Source organism: Meriones unguiculatus, chromosome 8 (assembly GCF_030254825.1).
Source record: "Meriones unguiculatus strain TT.TT164.6M chromosome 8, Bangor_MerUng_6.1, whole genome shotgun sequence".
NCBI classification, from domain to species: Eukaryota; Metazoa; Chordata; class Mammalia; order Rodentia; family Muridae; genus Meriones; species Meriones unguiculatus.
Window position 1 is genome coordinate 53,075,805 of NC_083356.1, and position 17,155 is coordinate 53,092,959.

At 35.4% G+C, this 17,155-nt stretch overlaps 1 protein-coding gene across 1 annotated transcript in view; it reads left to right on the forward strand.

The window, feature by feature from the left end:
- The window catches only part of Csmd3 (CUB and Sushi multiple domains 3), a 1,323,831-nt gene that overhangs the window by 1,253,214 nt on the left and 53,462 nt on the right, over window positions 1–17,155 (forward strand). The window contains exons 55-59 of the mRNA XM_060389430.1: window positions 3,295–3,468; window positions 4,581–4,766; window positions 10,572–10,745; window positions 13,565–13,747; window positions 16,036–16,212. Coding sequence (XP_060245413.1) covers window positions 3,295–3,468; window positions 4,581–4,766; window positions 10,572–10,745; window positions 13,565–13,747; window positions 16,036–16,212 — 894 coding nt within the window. The remainder of the gene's footprint in view (window positions 1–3,294; window positions 3,469–4,580; window positions 4,767–10,571; window positions 10,746–13,564; window positions 13,748–16,035; window positions 16,213–17,155) is intronic.

A 17,155-nucleotide genomic window follows, 5' to 3' on the forward strand; every position in this document is an offset into this window, starting at 1 on the left:
AAAAGAATAAATAAATTATATTATAAATACTTTAAAGTTTGAAACAAATTTTAAGTACTATTACGAGCAACAATAATGAGAAAAATGTATATATTACTGGTATACATATAATGTATTTTATTATTAAAATCTTTACTATATTTAATTTAATTTTTTAAATTTGATATTAGTTTATTTACTTTGTATCCTGTGGGTGCCCATCCCTCCCCTCCTCTCAGCTTCTCCTGTTTCCCTTTTCCTTCCCCCTACCCAGAAAAAGGGAGTCCCTCCTATTAAACTTTCCCAGCACATCAGGACTACACATATCTTCATCCCCTGAGGCCAGGGGTCTTCCTGCCAGGCAGAAATTGATCCAAAAGCAGGCAATAGAGTCCATGTTAGAAACATCCCCCTCGCTCCACCACTCCACTTGCAAAGCATCCCTAGAAATGCAGGGATGTTTCAACATATGAAAATCCATTAAAGTAATCCATATAGACAAACTAAAAACCTAAATCCACATGATCAACTCATTAGATGCTGAAAAGGCATTTGACAAAATCTAACACCCTTCGTGTTTAAAGTCTTGGAGAGATCAGGGATTCAAGACACATATCTAAACATGATAAATGCAATGTACAGCAAGCGAACAGCCAACATCAAGTTAAATGGAGAAAAACTTAAACCTTTCCTGCTAAAATCAGGGCTAAAACAGGCTGCCCACTATCACCATATCTCTGCAATATAGGTCTTGAAGTCCTAGCTAGAGCAATAAGACAAGTAAAGGAGATCAAGATGATTGAAGTTGCAAGAGATGTCAAAGTATGACTATTTGCAGATGATACAATAGCATACATAATTGACCCCCAAGATTCTACCAGAGAACTCCTATGCCTGATAAACAATTTCAGCAAATGTGTTTTTTCAAGTTAATTTTATACAAACAACAAAAGGGCTGAGAAAGAAATTAGTAAAATAACACCCTTCGCAATAGCCACAAATAATATAAACTATCTTGGTGTAACTCTAACCAAGCAAGTGAAAGACCTGTATGACAAAAACTTCAAATCTTTTAAGAAATAAACTGAAGAAGATGGAAAGATTTCCCATGCTCGTGGATCGGTAGGATTAACATAGTAAAAATGTCCATCCTGCCAAAAGCCATCTACAGATTCAATGCAATTCCCTCAAAATTCCACCAAATTCTTTACAGACAGAGAAAGAGCAGCCATTAACTTCATATGGAAAAATAAAAGACTCAAGATAGCCAAAAGAATTCTGTGCAATAGAAGAATTTCTGCTGGTGTCAGCATCCCTGATCTCAAGCTATGCTACAGAGCAACAGTAAGAAAACCTACATGGTAGGGGCATAGAAACAGACAGGCTGATCAGTGGAACTGAACTGAAGAACTGTAAATAAACCAACACTCCTACACATGTTTAAAAATAGGCCAAAACTATACAATGGGAAAAAGAAAGCATCTTCAACAAATGGTACTGGTCTAACTGGATGTCTGTATGTAGTAAAATGCAAGTAGAGTAGAACTTATCACCCATGCACAAAACTCAAGTCTAAGTGGATGAAAGACCTTGACATAAAACCAGAGACTCAAAACCTATTAAAAGACAAAGTGGGGAAATGTACATGGTACAGGAGACAACTTTCTGAACAGAATACCAACACACCAGCTCTAATAAATTGGATCTCATGAAACTGAGAATTTTCTGTAAGTCAAAGGATACTGTCAATAGAGCAAACTAGCAACTGACAGATTGAGAAAAGATCTTCATCGACCCTACATTAGACAGAGGGCTGATATCTATATATAAAAATAATTTAAATTTTTCAATTTATTTTTTATAATTTATTCACTTTACATCCCAATTGTAGCCCCCTCCATTGCCTCCTCTCAGTCCCACACTACCTCCCTCTTCCCCTCTCTCCCTCTGCTTTAGTCCTCAGAAGGGAGAGCCCTCCTCCCCTACCATCTAACCCAGTCTATGAGGTCTCCTCCAGACTGCCTGCATCCACCTTCTCTGTGGTTTATCAAGGCCACCCACCAGGGGGAATTGATCAAGGATGATCAAGGAAAAGGTAACAGCATCTACATCAGAGAGAGCACATGCTCCCCTTACTAGGGTACCCACATGGAGACTGAGCTGCCTATGGGCTATCTGTGTCCTCTCCATGCACTGCCCTTGGTTCATGCATCAGTCTACGCAGGACCCCCTGGGACCAGATTTGTTGGCTGTTAGTCTTCTTATGAAGCTCCTGTGTCCTCTGGGTTCTTCTATCCTCCCATTCTTTCCTATGACTCTCTTAGCATCAGTTTAGATCCTTTCTGGGTGGAGTCTTTCATAAGACATTTAAGGTAGGCTCTCATCCTGTTTCCTCTCTTCAACTGCTTCAGGTATCTATTCTATTTGCTCTTCTGAATGAGAATTAAGCATACTCACTAGGGTTCTCCTTGTTATTTAGCTTTTTTAGGTCTGTGCATTGTTGCATGATTATCCTGTATTACATGACTAAAAAGACAGCTTACAGACTGGGAAAAGATTTTCACCAACCCTACATCTGACTAAGGGCTAATAACCAAAATCCGTAAGGAACTCAAGAAAGTAAACTCCAACAAACCAAATAATCCAATTAAAAATGGGATAACGAACAAAACATAATTCTCAACAGAGGAATATCTAATGGCTGAGAAACACCTTAAAAAATGCTCAACATCCTTAGTCATCACAGAAATGCAAATCAAAATGCCTCTGAGATTTTATCTTACACCAGTAAGAATGAGCTAAGACCAAAAACTCAAGTGACAGCACATGCTGGCAAGGATGTGGAGAAAGAGGAACACTCCCTTAATGTTGGTGGGAGTGCAAACTTATACAGTCACTTTGGAAAGCAATCTGGTGCTTTCTCAGACAATTGGGAATAGTGCTACTTCAGGACCCAGCTAAATTACTCCTGGGCATATGCTCAAAAGATGCACCACCACACAATAAGGATATTTGCTCAATTATGTTCATAGCACATTTATTTGTAATAGCCAGAAGCTGGAAATAACCTAGATGTCCCACAACTGAAGAATGGATACAGAAATTGTAGTACATTTACACTATTTAGCTATTAAAAGCACACAATCTTGAATAGTGTTTCTTAATATATTATTTTACTAATTTTCTATATTTTTTATCAAAAAACACTTTGTATATATCCATAAATGAATTATTTGTTATTTTGAAGTGATTAAAGATAACTGTCATGTGATAATTGATATTACTTATTTTTCTCTCCTTTCCCCAATGATTTAGCTGTTAGCTGTGGTCATCCTGGTAGCCCAATTTATGGAAGAACAAGTGGAAATGGTTTCAACTTTAACGATGTGGTAACATTCTCTTGCAATATTGGGTACCTTATGCAAGGGCCAACAAAGGCCCAGTGTCAGGCCAACAGGCAATGGAGCCATCCTCCCCCTGTGTGCAAAGGTAACCAGTTCACCATATTCCTCCCATCTGGGGACATGGCAAGAATATGTCTATAAAGGCATAGGTGATAAATGTGAACATCTAAGGCTGAATATTAGGGTATTATTAAGTAATAAAACCAAAAGTTTAAATAGTGATGTCATCTTGTTCCATGTTTTCAATTGTTTCTTTTTTTCAATTTTATTTTTATACATTCACTTATAATTCTTTTAAAAATACAGTGACATAATTTTTGCCCTTCACTTTCCTTGGTCAAGAACCTTCCTTTCATAGCTTTCCCATGTCCCCTCTTCACTCTCAATTTTGGGATTTTTTTTCTTGTATACAAATATGTAAATATAGCTGGCAGAGTCTTTTTTTAATGTTTGTTTATGCATGGTTTACTACTTTATCAGTTTGTATTGCTTAACCAACTAGGGGGCCCATCATGAGAGAGAAGTCTTCTCTCAGTAGTAATTAGTTACTCATGTTTCTTTGTCTGGTGATGGGATTTGTAAAGTCTCCATCCTTCTATGTTAGTATTACTAGAATTGTAACGCGTTCTTCCTGCTTACTACTAGGTCACAGTTATTCTGGAGAGCATATAAAAAGTACTTAAGATCATTTTAAGTTGCCTTTCTGTTAATGACCACTGAAATGTTATTTTGGTATTCATTTTTTTGTACTTCTACAGAATCTTCCTAGGTTATCATGCTATTTGGATAAATTCTTTTTGTTGTTTACCAGATAATAACATATTAAAGAGAATTCTTCAGTGAATTCTTATTTTTCAATAGAACATGATGTTTTATTTTGTTAAAATAATATTTTCTTCAATTTCTTTCTATGGTCAACAAAAATAACTTAAGTGGGATTCTTCTTTAGTCTGAATTAAACATAATTTTTAGACGTCACAACGGTCTCCAAATTTACTGTATTTTTTCCTCTGTTTCAGCAGACACAAACTTTAGATTACAATTTCAATAGCTCATGGATTAACTCAATTTATAGAATATTTTGTTTACTTGACTAAACTTCCTTCGGGAACTAAGTTTTTAAAATGTTTGCCTGAATTATATTTAGGTATGCTTATATTATTCTTTAACTAACTTCTAACTTTTTTACTTATTTAGTGGTCAATTGTTCTGATCCTGGAATTCCAGCCAATTCTAAAAGAGAAAGCAAAATAGAACATGGGAATTTCACCTATGGCACTGTGGTATTCTACGACTGTAATCCAGGGTATTTTTTATTTGGCTCTTCAGTTTTGATATGTCAGCCAAATGGACAATGGGACAAACCTTTACCAGAGTGTATCAGTAAGTAGATAATGTTAATTTTACATTGTCTCTATAGAAAGTATCATGGAAACAATACTTATTTTTATTGCCATCATATAGTCAAAACTATACACCAGAAAAAAAATGTAGTGACTTAATTGACTGATTTGTTTCAAAGTCACATATCGACATATTTTGCAAATTCATTGACTTACTGATAATATCACCTTAGTTTCTAAAATGTATAAATTCATCTATAGTATTATCACTATCACTAGAGAGCGTGGAACAGACATGTATGTAACCCTGATAGAGACCCCTTAAAGACCAAAGTGTGGCAACCACCAATGGGGTTATATACAGGAAGTTGGGTGAGGGATTATAACAGAAGCAGAAATGATTGATTGATGGTTACATCACCTAAAATCCAGTCCATCATGAGAGACAGTTTAAGAAAGCCTAAACTCGGGGTACACTGTACAACTCAAGTAATGCTTAACTGGGTTGTAGGCAGTCTCTTTCAGGCAGCTCAGATGGCTGGAGCCTTTTACGGATCCCTGCTTCCGGATTGCTTGGCTGATGTGAACCATTTTTAGCTTTTTTCTGAGAGTGTCTCTTGCCAGCCCTTACTGCTTATATTTACTTGGGGAGGGAGAAGTCTATAGAATCTGGTCAGTTTCAGTAGCCTGCACTTTATGGCTAATATCCCTTTACAAGTTTGTATGTAGCATGTTTGTCTTTCTGGGTCTGGGATTCTTCATTCAGGATGATCTTTTTTAATTCGATTCATTTCTCTACAAATTTCATGATTTTTTAAATAGTTGTGTAACATTCCTTTTGTATAAATGTACCACATTTTCTTTATGCATTCTTCGGTTGAGAGACAACTAGGTTGTGTGAAGTTTCTGGCTATAATGAAAAGAGATGCACTGAACATAATTGACCAAGTGCCCTCTTGGTATGGTGGGGCATCTTTTGGGTACATGCCCAGGAGTCATATAGTTGCTGCATATCCTCAACAGCATGAGTTATCACTTGAGTTTTTGATTATAGCTATCCAGATGAGTGAAATATGTAATCTCAGAGTTGTTTTGATTTGTATTTCCCTGATAACTAAGGATGTTGAACATTTCTTTAAGTGCTTCTCAAACATTAGAAATACCTCTTTTGAGAGTTCTCTGTTTAGTTCTGTACCCCATTTTTAATTGGGTTGCTTGATTTCTTGATATTTAGTTTCCATGTTATGTTGAGGGCTTTGAGCCACTTGGACTCAAAGTTTTTACAAGATCATAGATCAATATCTATGATATTGATGCTCACATCCAGTTAGAACAGCATCATTTGTTGAAGTCCTTTCTTTTTTCTGTTACAGAGTTTTGAATGTCCATAGGTATATGGATCTACTTTTGAGTCTTCAATTCAATTTTATTGATTTACTTGTCTTTTTTTATGATAATGCCATGTGGTTTTAATTGTTGTTGTGCTTTAATCAGAGATTCTGATAACTCCAGAAGTTATCAGAATAATTGTTTTTGTTGTCTGGATTTTATTTTTTATTTTCATAAGTATTGAGTATTGCTCTTTTAAGGTCTGGAAAGTATTGTGTTAGAATTTTGATGTGACTTTCATTAAATCTATAGACTGCTTTTAGTAAGATAGCCATTTTTATTATGTTCCTTCTATTGCTCCATAAACATAGGAGATGTTTCTATCTTCTGATACCTTCTTCAGTTTCTTTCTCCAGAGACTTGAAGTTCTTGTCATTGAGTTCTTTCTCTGGATTGGTTAGAATTACCCGAAGATATTTTTAGATTATTTGTGGCTATTGTAAAGGTGATGTTTGTTTCCCTAATTTCTTTCTCAGCTCATTTATCAATTGTATAAAAGAGGGCTACTGATATTTTTAGTTCATTTTAATCTATCCATTTTGCTAATGTGTATATCAGCTGTAGTTGTTCCTAGTAGGATTTTTGGGTTATCGTTTGTATGCAATATGACAGCCAAAGAGCAAGGGAATGTAAATTGGAAAGGAAGAAGTTAAAGTATCGCTATATCATTTGCAAAATGCGATACTTTAACTTCTTCCTTTCCAATTTATATCCCCTTGCTCGTTGGCTGTCTTATTGCATTAGCTAATATTTTATGTAATCTATTAAGTACATATGGAGAGAGTAGAGAGGCTTGTCTTGTCCCTCACGTTAGTGGAATTCCTCTCCCTGTGATTTGATGTTGGCCTATAGCTTGCTGTGTACTGCTTACTATGTTTAGGTACATGTGCTTCTATACTTGATCTCTGACTTTTTCCATGAATGAGTGTCAGGTTTTGTCAAAGGGTTTTCAGCACCTAATGAGATAATCATGTGTTTTGTTTTGGTTTATTTCAGTGTCAGGTTTTTTTTTTTTTTTTTTTTTTTTTTTTTTGTGGATTTCATTGATAGATTTTCACATGGGGGACCATCCCTTAATCTTTAGGATGAAGCTTACTTGCGATGTTTTGATATGTTCTTGGATTCAGTTTGCAAGTTTTTTTTATTGAGTATTGTTCACCAATATTCATAAAGAAAATTGGTCTGAAATTCTCTTTCTTGGTTGAGTCTTTAATAATTTACGTATCAAGGTGTCTGCCGCCTCATAAGATGAATTTGGAAGTGTTCCTTCTATTTCTATTATATGGAATAATTTGAGGTATTAGCTCTTTGAAAGTCTGGTAGAAATCTGCCCTAAAACCATTAATGGCTCTTTCAATTTTCTTAGGGGTTATAGGTATATTTAATGTGATTACCTGATCTTGATTTAACTTGGTAAGTGATATATGAAAAGAAAATCATCCATTTAGTTTGGTTTCAGTGATTCTTTGCATTGTTCTCTTTATTTATAATATATTGATTTTGGCCCTGAGTTTGATTATGTTCTGCTATCTGCTCCTCTTGGTTGTGTTTGCTTCTCTTTGCTTTAGAGGTGTGATGTTAAGTCACTCTTATGAGATCTCACCTATTTGTTTGTGAAAGCACTTAGTGCTATGAACTTTCTCTTAGTACTGCTTTAATTGTGTCCCACAAATTTGAGTATTATATATATATACTCGAATTACATATATTTGAGTATTATATTGAATTCTAGAAAGTCTCTAATTTCTTTATTTTTTTATTGACCCGGTGGTGATTCAGTAGAGTGATTCAGTGATTCACTTTCTTAGTTTTTAGGCTTTCTTTTGTTTCTGTGGTTGTTGTTTTAATTCGTGATGTTCTGGTAAGATACAGGAGATTATTTCAATTTTTCTTTTTTTTTATCTCTTCAGAATTCTTTGTGACTTAATATATGGCCAATTTGGGTGAAGTTTCCATTCTGCGCTGAGAATAAAATGCATTTTCTGTGTTTGGTTGAAAAGTTCGATAGATATGTGTTAAGTCCTTTTGATTGATGACATCTGTTAGCTTCATTATTTCTGTTTACTTTCTGTATTGTTGACCTGTCCATTTAGAGAGTAGAGTACTAAATTTTCCCATTATTAATATGTGAGATTCAATGTGTGATTTAAGATTTGGTAATGTTTGTTTGACAAATATAGGTGCACTTGCATTTGGAATAGATGTTCAGACTTGGAGACATTATCATAGTGGATTTTTTTCTTCGATGAGTATTAAGTTCCCTCCATCTCTTTTGTTTAATCCTGGTTGAAAGCCTATTTTATTAGATATTATAATGAATAGCTACTTCAGCTTGCTTACTGGGTCCATTTGTTTGGTAAATCTTTTCCAGGCATTTTCTCTGATTTAATATCTATCTTTGGTGTTGAGGTATGTTTCTTTCTTTTTCTTTATTTTATTGACTTTATTTTTTTAATTTTTAATTTTAAGTTTTTCACAAATCATTTATTATGTATCCTAATTGAAGCCCCCTCCGTCAACTTCCCCAATCCCACCCTCCCTCCCACTTTCCATATAACCCTTTCCCTTATTCTACTGAAAGGAAGAGTTATCCATCATTACCATCTGCCCATAGCTTGTTAAGTCCAATCAGGACTGTCTGAATCCTCTTCCTCCGTGGCCTGTCAAGGCAGCATCACCAGGGGCTAGTGATCAAAGAGCAAGCAACTGAGTTCATGATACAGGAAGTTGGAGACCCACATAGAGACTGAGCTTCCAATCAGCCACATCTGAGCAGTGGGTTTAAGCCCTCTCCCTGCATGGTCCTAGGTTGGTGCATCAGTCTCTGCAGAACCTGCTGGGCTCAGATTCTTTAGCTTTGTTGGTCTCCTTGTGGGGCTCCTGTCCCTTCAATGTCCTTCTCTCCCCAAACATCTCTTCTTCCACAGCACTCCATGCACTCTGACCAAAGTTTGGAAGTGAATCTCAGCTTTTGCTTTGATTCTCTGTAGGGAGGAGCCTTTCAGAGGACCCTCTACACTAGGCTCCCAACCTATTTCCCCGCTTCCACTGCTTCTAGTCTCTATCCTGTTTGCCATTCTGAATGACATTTAAACATTCTCCCTAAGGTTCTCCTTAGTGTTTAGCGCGCGCACACACACACACGGGTAAACACTTCTTTCCTTTTGATTTTGCTGGTGCAGAATTATTCATTTCCTGTGTTTTTTGGGGGTGTATTTAACCTCCTTGGGTCAGAGTTTTTCTTCTCATATCTTTAGTAGGACTGGATTTGTAGATATTTTTAATATTTTCTTTGACTGATGAATCAGTTTCTTGTATCGTGTCTTCTACACCTGATAATCTCTTTTATCTCTTTTATTCTATTGATGTTGCTTACATCTATAGTTCCTGTTCTCTTATCTAGGTTTTCCAACTACCAAGATTTCCTCAGTCTGTGTTTCCTTTATTGCTTCTATTTTCCTTTTCAGGTCTTGAACAGTTTTATTCATTTCTTTCACCTATTTGATTATACTTTCCTGTGTTTCTTTAAGGGATTTATTCATTTCCTATTTAAAGGCCTCTATCATCTTCATAACATTGGATTTAAGACCATTTTTTTTTTTACTTCAGCTGTGTTAGGATATCCATGATTGCTGTAGTAAGATAGCTGGGCTCTGGAAGTGCCAGCCAAACTGCCCTGGCTGTTGTTGATTGTCATCTTATGCTATTGTCATCTAGCCATGTGTGTTTTGTGGTTATTATAGGTTAAGATGCTGATTTGTGAGTTTATATTTGTTAGATGCTTTTTTTTTTCTCTCCCCTCCCCCCCAACCATGTTTTTCTGTTTCCTTTCTATCTTCTTCCCTGAGTGACTTCTGGGGTTCTGGTAACTAGCATATCTTCAGGTCTAATAGGTCCACAAAACCCCCATGGGTTTGCTAACTTTGCCTATGGGCTCCCTGATACCTGTGTGGCTTGTGGTCCCTGGTGCAAGAGTGGCCTCTGGGTAAGCAGGCAGAGTTGTGGGCCAGAAAGTGGAACACAGGGCACAGGGTGCAGTTTATCACCGTTGGGTGTGCTTCAAGGAAACTTGGCAAGCAGGGAATTGGGGGGAGGAGCCTTTCCTGGTGGTTCCTAGTGCCAGCATGATCCAGGAAGGCAGGCAGAGTTGCGGAGCAGGAAATGGAACACAGGGTGTGCATTGCAGTTTACTGTTGTTGGGATTGCTTTTTGAGAAGTGAAAAAACTTCACAAAATAAAAATAATAAAATGTCACAAATGTTATAAATAAAATTCTGATTTTGGTTCCATGTACAGTCATCCCTGACTTTGGTCACATGTGATCTTCAGGGTACTGGCTGGGAAAGGCTTTGATGTATTTGAATAGAAAATTTACTTTTATTTTGTTAACAATATGATTCAGGTTGTTCGATAGGAGATATAAAAAATTTTTATATTAAAAAATTATGTATTGTAGTGATTGACTGTGGACACCCTGGCATTCCTCCTAATGCAGTCCTGTCTGGAGAGAAGTATACTTTTGGCTCAACAGTTCACTATTCCTGCACAGGAAAGCGTTTTCTTCTAGGCCAGGCATCTAGGACTTGCCAGTTAAATGGACATTGGAGTGGATCTCAGCCTCACTGTTCAGGTACAATAAAACTGTGTGTGACAGAAACTGTGCTATGATTACTAATCCATACTGTACACTCTGAGAACATCAGTAACCTTCTTAAAAACTTTGTGCGTGAAGACTGAAAGACTTTTATTTCTGAGAGGAAACGGATGTTGGTTTTCTAGATCAGTGGTTCTTAGCAGCCTAGTGATTTTAGCCTTTAATATAGCTCCTCATGTGCCGACCATAAAATTATTTTTTGTTACTTTATAACTGTAATTTTACTGTTATGTATTGTAACGTAAATACCCGACATGCAAGATATATGAAATTTGACCCTTTAAAATGGTCACTCCCCCCCCACACACACACACAAAAAGAGGACATGTACCATAGGTTGGTACATGATAAATTTTGTGTGTGTGGAGTGTGTTGTGACCCATGTAAACAACTATGTGGTTTTAGTATGTTCATGATTATTGTGTGACTTCTTAAGCTAAAGTAAACATTCTATTTTTAATATTTATCATATTTAATTTTGGAGTAATTTTTTTTATCAGAATTAGTTCTCTGTCTTTCTAAGCAGTGAAAAATTAGTTGCAGAATTTTTCTAAATGTTTCTAAGTGCTTTAAATTGGAATAACCTAATGAGTCGTTTTTGAAAGCTGTTTATCAATGCAGGCTTTATTTACTATTGATATCATATATATTTATTTATTATGTAGATAGAGGTTATCTATCAATTAATAGATATAAAACAGGTTTATCAATAACCTGTTCATAGAGTATTTGATGCATTTTATTATGATGTATATCCTATTTTTCTTTAGAAATATGAAAGTTTTAGATATAGACAAGGTCACTGGTTAGTATTAATGTTCACCCATTTTCTAGGTATTATACTATTTTTCTATACTTCTCTAAACTTAAATATTAATATATCATTTTTATATAAATTTATTTGTGTAGATCAGATAGGTAGCTTCTATTTTAATTAATTAATTATTATTTATTATAATTTATTCACTTTGTATCCAGGCTGTAGCCACTCCCTTATCTCATCCCAATCCCACCCCTCCTTCCCTCTTCTCCCCCTATACTCCTCCCCTAGTCCTCCTCCCCTTCCATCTGACCCCAGCCAATCAGGTCTCATCAGCACTGGCTGCATTGTCTTCCTCTGAGGCCTGGCAAGGCTGCACCCCCCCACCCCCCACCGCCAGGGGGAGGTGATCAAAGAGCCAGCCACCAAGTTCATATCAGAAACAGCCCCTCATCCCCTTACTAGGGAAGTCATTAGGTCAGTTTTATATTGTTTTCCCTTTAGAAGAGAGACAGGTGAAATGATTGAACTCAGGTCTTCTAAATACTGGTGAGTGGCTACACAGTGATTGTTTATGGGTTCAATTTAACTTACAAAATACTGTAAAATACTGTAATTATAAAACTGGCTTCAGTGAATGTTAGTCCTATCTTTAACTTAATCATAATAAATAAGTTCCCAAAGGATCTACTATACGAACATCACCCTCCCTTGTATATAGTATCTTAAAAACCTAGTACAGAATTAAAGAATAAACTGCTGCCTGTGTTTAAACCATAATGGCCTGAAAGGAAATAGGTTAAGAAAGGAAGTTTAACAAAAGATTCCACATAGAACATGTAACAAATGTCATCTAGAGTGTTATAAGTGCCCTCACAGTCAAGATCTCTCTCTCTCACCACACACTTTTATATTAGTACTATGTATACTGTGGTTAGAAATATTTAAGTATTTAGAGACTGAAAATATACTAACACTGAAAGCAAAGTCCATGTATCTAGCGATGAGAGGGATAAGCGAAATCCTACTGAAAATTTGATTCCCAGTTTTATCTATTTATTTATTTATTTTGAAACGAGGAAAGTAAAACTTCTTTCATGTATTTCTACTGGTAATTGACATAAAGTAATTTTTCCATTTTTAAAATAAAAATGTATTTCATAACCATAACATGTAGTAAGTGCAATTGTTAGAAGGATACAAAGGATGGACCGGGATGTGTTTGTGATATGACTTCATTTTTTTCTTTTTCTATCATTGTCATTCTTCACAATTTATTCACTTTGTACCCCAGCTGAAGACCCCTCCCGCATCTTCTCCTGGTCCCATCCTCCCTCCCTCTTCCTCCCAGATCCCTCTTCCCTAGTCCACTGACACAACAGTAATAAAAATGGCATGATACTGGCACAGAAACAGACTGGAGAATCAATGATTCCCCGCTTTAAATTCAGGGTTCTTTATAATTTATTTTTGTGTTTTCACACATAAAAATATTCAGTTGGTTGCTATTTCTTTTCTCACAGTCATTGGAAGAGGAAATTTAAAAGGGAAAAGTTTAAATGTATAGGAATGGTTTTATTGTATCTTTTACACCATTTTAACTCACAACATTTCCAGGAGACCTGAAAGATTATTAACAAATAGATGATTCAAAGAATGAATTTTGTCATTATTAAATCCAGTTTTAAATTTTTATGTAAGGTACTGTCCACTGAGTCCATAGTTTCATCATTTATAATTTTTTCATCCGTTCTATTATTAACTAGATTTTGGAGATACTAATAAATTATCTGTAGCCCTTTTTATTATGTCTATAATTTTTCAAAAAGGAAAATAACATAATAGCCAAACTATTTTTATTTGTGTTTTTGCTTCATATAACTTTAGTCAAATGTAAATATGAGACACATTTCAATTCAGACGAGATATGTGAAAATGATATGCACAAAACAAAAGCCTGCCAGACTATTTGTCAGCATTATGAACTTAACAAATGAATATCATAATAAATTAATGCGACCTTTTCTGCATGCAGGTGATACCACTGGTACATGTGGGGACCCGGGTACTCCTGGTCATGGCTCTAGACAGGAAAGTGATTTCAGAACTAAAAGCACTGTACGCTTTGCCTGTGATAGTGGCTACATCCTTTATGGCTCAGAAGAAAGAACATGTTTATCCAATGGCAGTTGGACTGGGAGGCAGCCAGAGTGCAAAGGTAATCCCAAGTTTACATTAACTATCCTGAGAGTGCTTATAGGACTTCAATCTGAATATCAACTGCATTGCATTGAAAAATTAGTGAAATGGATCTTTGACTATGTCCACGAGGCTAGTTCCAGTGACAAGATTAGATCAGGAAAACTCTGTCTTTTGGAGTGGTTTCAGTAAGCCACCAAATAAATTAAAATTTGAGTAAAATATTGTGAGCTGGTAGAGTTATGCAATATAGACATATATATATATATATATATATATATATATATATATATATATAATTTATTACAATTTATTCACTTTGTATCCCGGGTTTCTTTTCAGATCATATAAATCTTTTGCCTTTTTTTTTTTTTTTTTAATAAGACATAGGTATCTAGGTGAATAATTCTTCAGGGGAAATGTTAGTTCTAGTCCTCTCTCTTTCTTTGTCACCTCAAGGGAAGAATCTTTATTCTGCTTTTCCCACCCACCACCACAAGGCTCTTGTTTATCACAACCATCTAATAGTGAAGTCAACTGACTTTACACTAAAACCTCTAAGCCTGTGAGCCAGAACTAAACACCTCTCTCTCTTTGTTCATGCTTGTTGGGTTCAAATTTTTAATTTTTTTTCAAAATTTATTCATTATACATCGTGATTGAAACCCCCTCCTTTAGGTTGTATATGTCAGGAACTTTTTCATAGCAATAAAAAGCTGAACAGTATGGAATTTTAATGTAATATTTATTCAGATTCACACTGATACTATTAAAATTATTATAAGCTTCAGAATCCCCATCCTGGAAGAATATATCAGGATTTTATTGACACTTCTCTGTCAGAGAATTACCTTATTTTTGTGATTGCTTTATATTAAAAGCAGAACTTGAAATGTTATATGTATATATGTATTTCAATTTTAAATAGATGTAACATAGCACAATTCCTGGTGTTGCTTTCAAACATCCCACCTCTCTCCCTCTCTCTCTTTTTTTGCCTCCCTAGTTAAATTTCTTCCTCAGCATTTTTATATTTTCCCCTCCATAGCATCTGTGGCCTACTATTTCTTTCTAAGAACTCTCAAGAATATGTTCCCTTTTACTTTCCTGATTTCTGTTGATAATCCGCTTGATGTACTCACATTTAGAGATTTGAAGGTAGAATTCATAAATAAGCCAAGATATATGGTGTTTGGCTTACAGGGTCTGAGACACCTCAAACATTATAAAATTTTCTAGTTCCTTAAATTTACCTGTAATTTTCATGAATTTATACTACTTTAGAGATGAATGATATTCCGTTGTTAATATTTTTATTACCCATTCATTAATCTGTTGAAGGATGTTAGTAGTTTCATTTGCTAGTTTTGTAAATAATGTAGCAATGAACATAGATGAGAAAGTATGTGTAGAGTAGGATGTTAAGGCTTTCATGCTATGTGAGGAATGTAATAGCTCAGTCACATACTATATTTATTTAGTTATTTATTTTTCTTTTTATTATCATTTATTATAATTTATTCAATTTGTATCCCGGTTGTGGTCCCCTCCTTTGTTCCCTCCCAATTCCACCCTCCCTCCCTCTTCTCCCCCATGCTCCTCCCCTAGTACACTGATAGAGAGGTTCTCCTCCCCTTCCCTCTGACCCTAGCCTATCAGGTCTCACCAGGACTGGTTGCATTGTCTTCCTCTGTGGCTTTTTACTCTTTAAAAAGTGCCAACTTATGATACTTTACTGAAAACATAATTATTAAAGTGTAGTTGCTTCCTGTTTACTCTGATCTTTTTATGTGCTCACCTGTTTTAAATAAAGAAATTATAACAATGCAAATGTTACATATTCTATATAAAATATTGGTAGAAGTATGCAATATTTAAATTATACATATATTTATATTATAACTGTGCTCAAGAAATACAGATATAATAAATATATTGCATATTATTCCTGTTGTTCATTTTCCAATTTTGTAAGAATTATTTTTAGGCAGAAGAAAAATTTCATGATGTTTGAAGAAACAACCGTCTCCAAATGGTTACTTTACTTTGCAATAGTGGTACTGAAACTACTAACACTACTACCAGTTTTTAAAATGTTAACTTTATTTAAAACCTAGTAATTGAGCCAGCAAAATTAACACAGGCTCATCTTGAATTTCAACTCCTCATAAAGATATTTCACCGCTAAGTTTGGAGAATTTATTATTGCTTTAGATAATTCTAAAGGAACATTAGCCATTAACTCTTTGAGGAAGGATTTCTAGTCACACTATTTTCAAATATACTTGTAAACTTTTTGTTTTGTAGCTGTACAATGTGGTAACCCAGGAACAACAGCAAATGGAAAAGTCTTCCGAATTGATGGTACAACCTTCTCCAGCTCTGTCATCTACTCCTGCATGGAAGGTTATATTCTTTCAGGACCATCTGTTAGACAGTGCACCGCCAATGGAACATGGTCTGGAAGTTTGCCCAACTGTACAAGTAAGTTTTTCTTAATATTTCAAAATTTTCATTCAATTGAAAATATATAAAAGTGTGTTAAGTTTTATCTAAATGTTAATTCTTTTAACAGTAAATGAATTTGTACGAGTATGATTAAATTATACACTAATGACTTCAATAATTGTTAGCTTTACCAAGGCATTGTACTGGCTGGGTATAAAAAGAGGAATCAAAGAAATTGAGTCATACTTTATATCACTTAATACCACTTTAGGAATAATTATTAAATACATGTTCATCGTATTAAAACTTGGATTCAATTTTTCCTTTTCCAATCTAACTGAAAGCAGTATTTCTCTTGATGTTTGAAGAGCATAGCCATTATTTGTGGGTACTCACCCTGACACAGAAAGACATTTTAGGTGTTTTGATGTGATAAATCAATTCTTATTGCTGATTTGTTACATAAAACCAGTTCCAAGAAAAGATTTGCTCTGGTAAATTATTATTTTTATTTTTTAATTAAATTTTTTATGATTTATTCACTTTATATCCCAATTGTAGCCACATACCTTGTCTTCTACTGGTGCCATCTTTCCCCATCTCCTACTCCCCTAGTCCTCAGAAAGGGGAAGATCTTCTCAAAAGCCCTCTAACCCCAGCCTATCAGTCTCATCAGGACTGCCTGCTTCCTCTTCCTCCACCGGTCAGGTGGAAGTGATCAAAGAACTGGCAATAGAGTCCATGTCAGAGACAGTTCCTGGTCCCCTTACTAGGGTACCAATATGGAGACTGAGCTGCATATTGGCTCCAACTGAGCAGGTGGTCCTCTCCATGGTCTTTGTTTGGTGCAGAGGTCTCTTCAGGGACCATTGGGTCCAGATTTGTTGGCTCTATTGGTCTCCTTGTGGGCCTTTTTTTCCCTCTGTGTTCAGCTATGCGCCCCCACCCCAAAACTTTTTCACAACACTCCCTGTGCTCT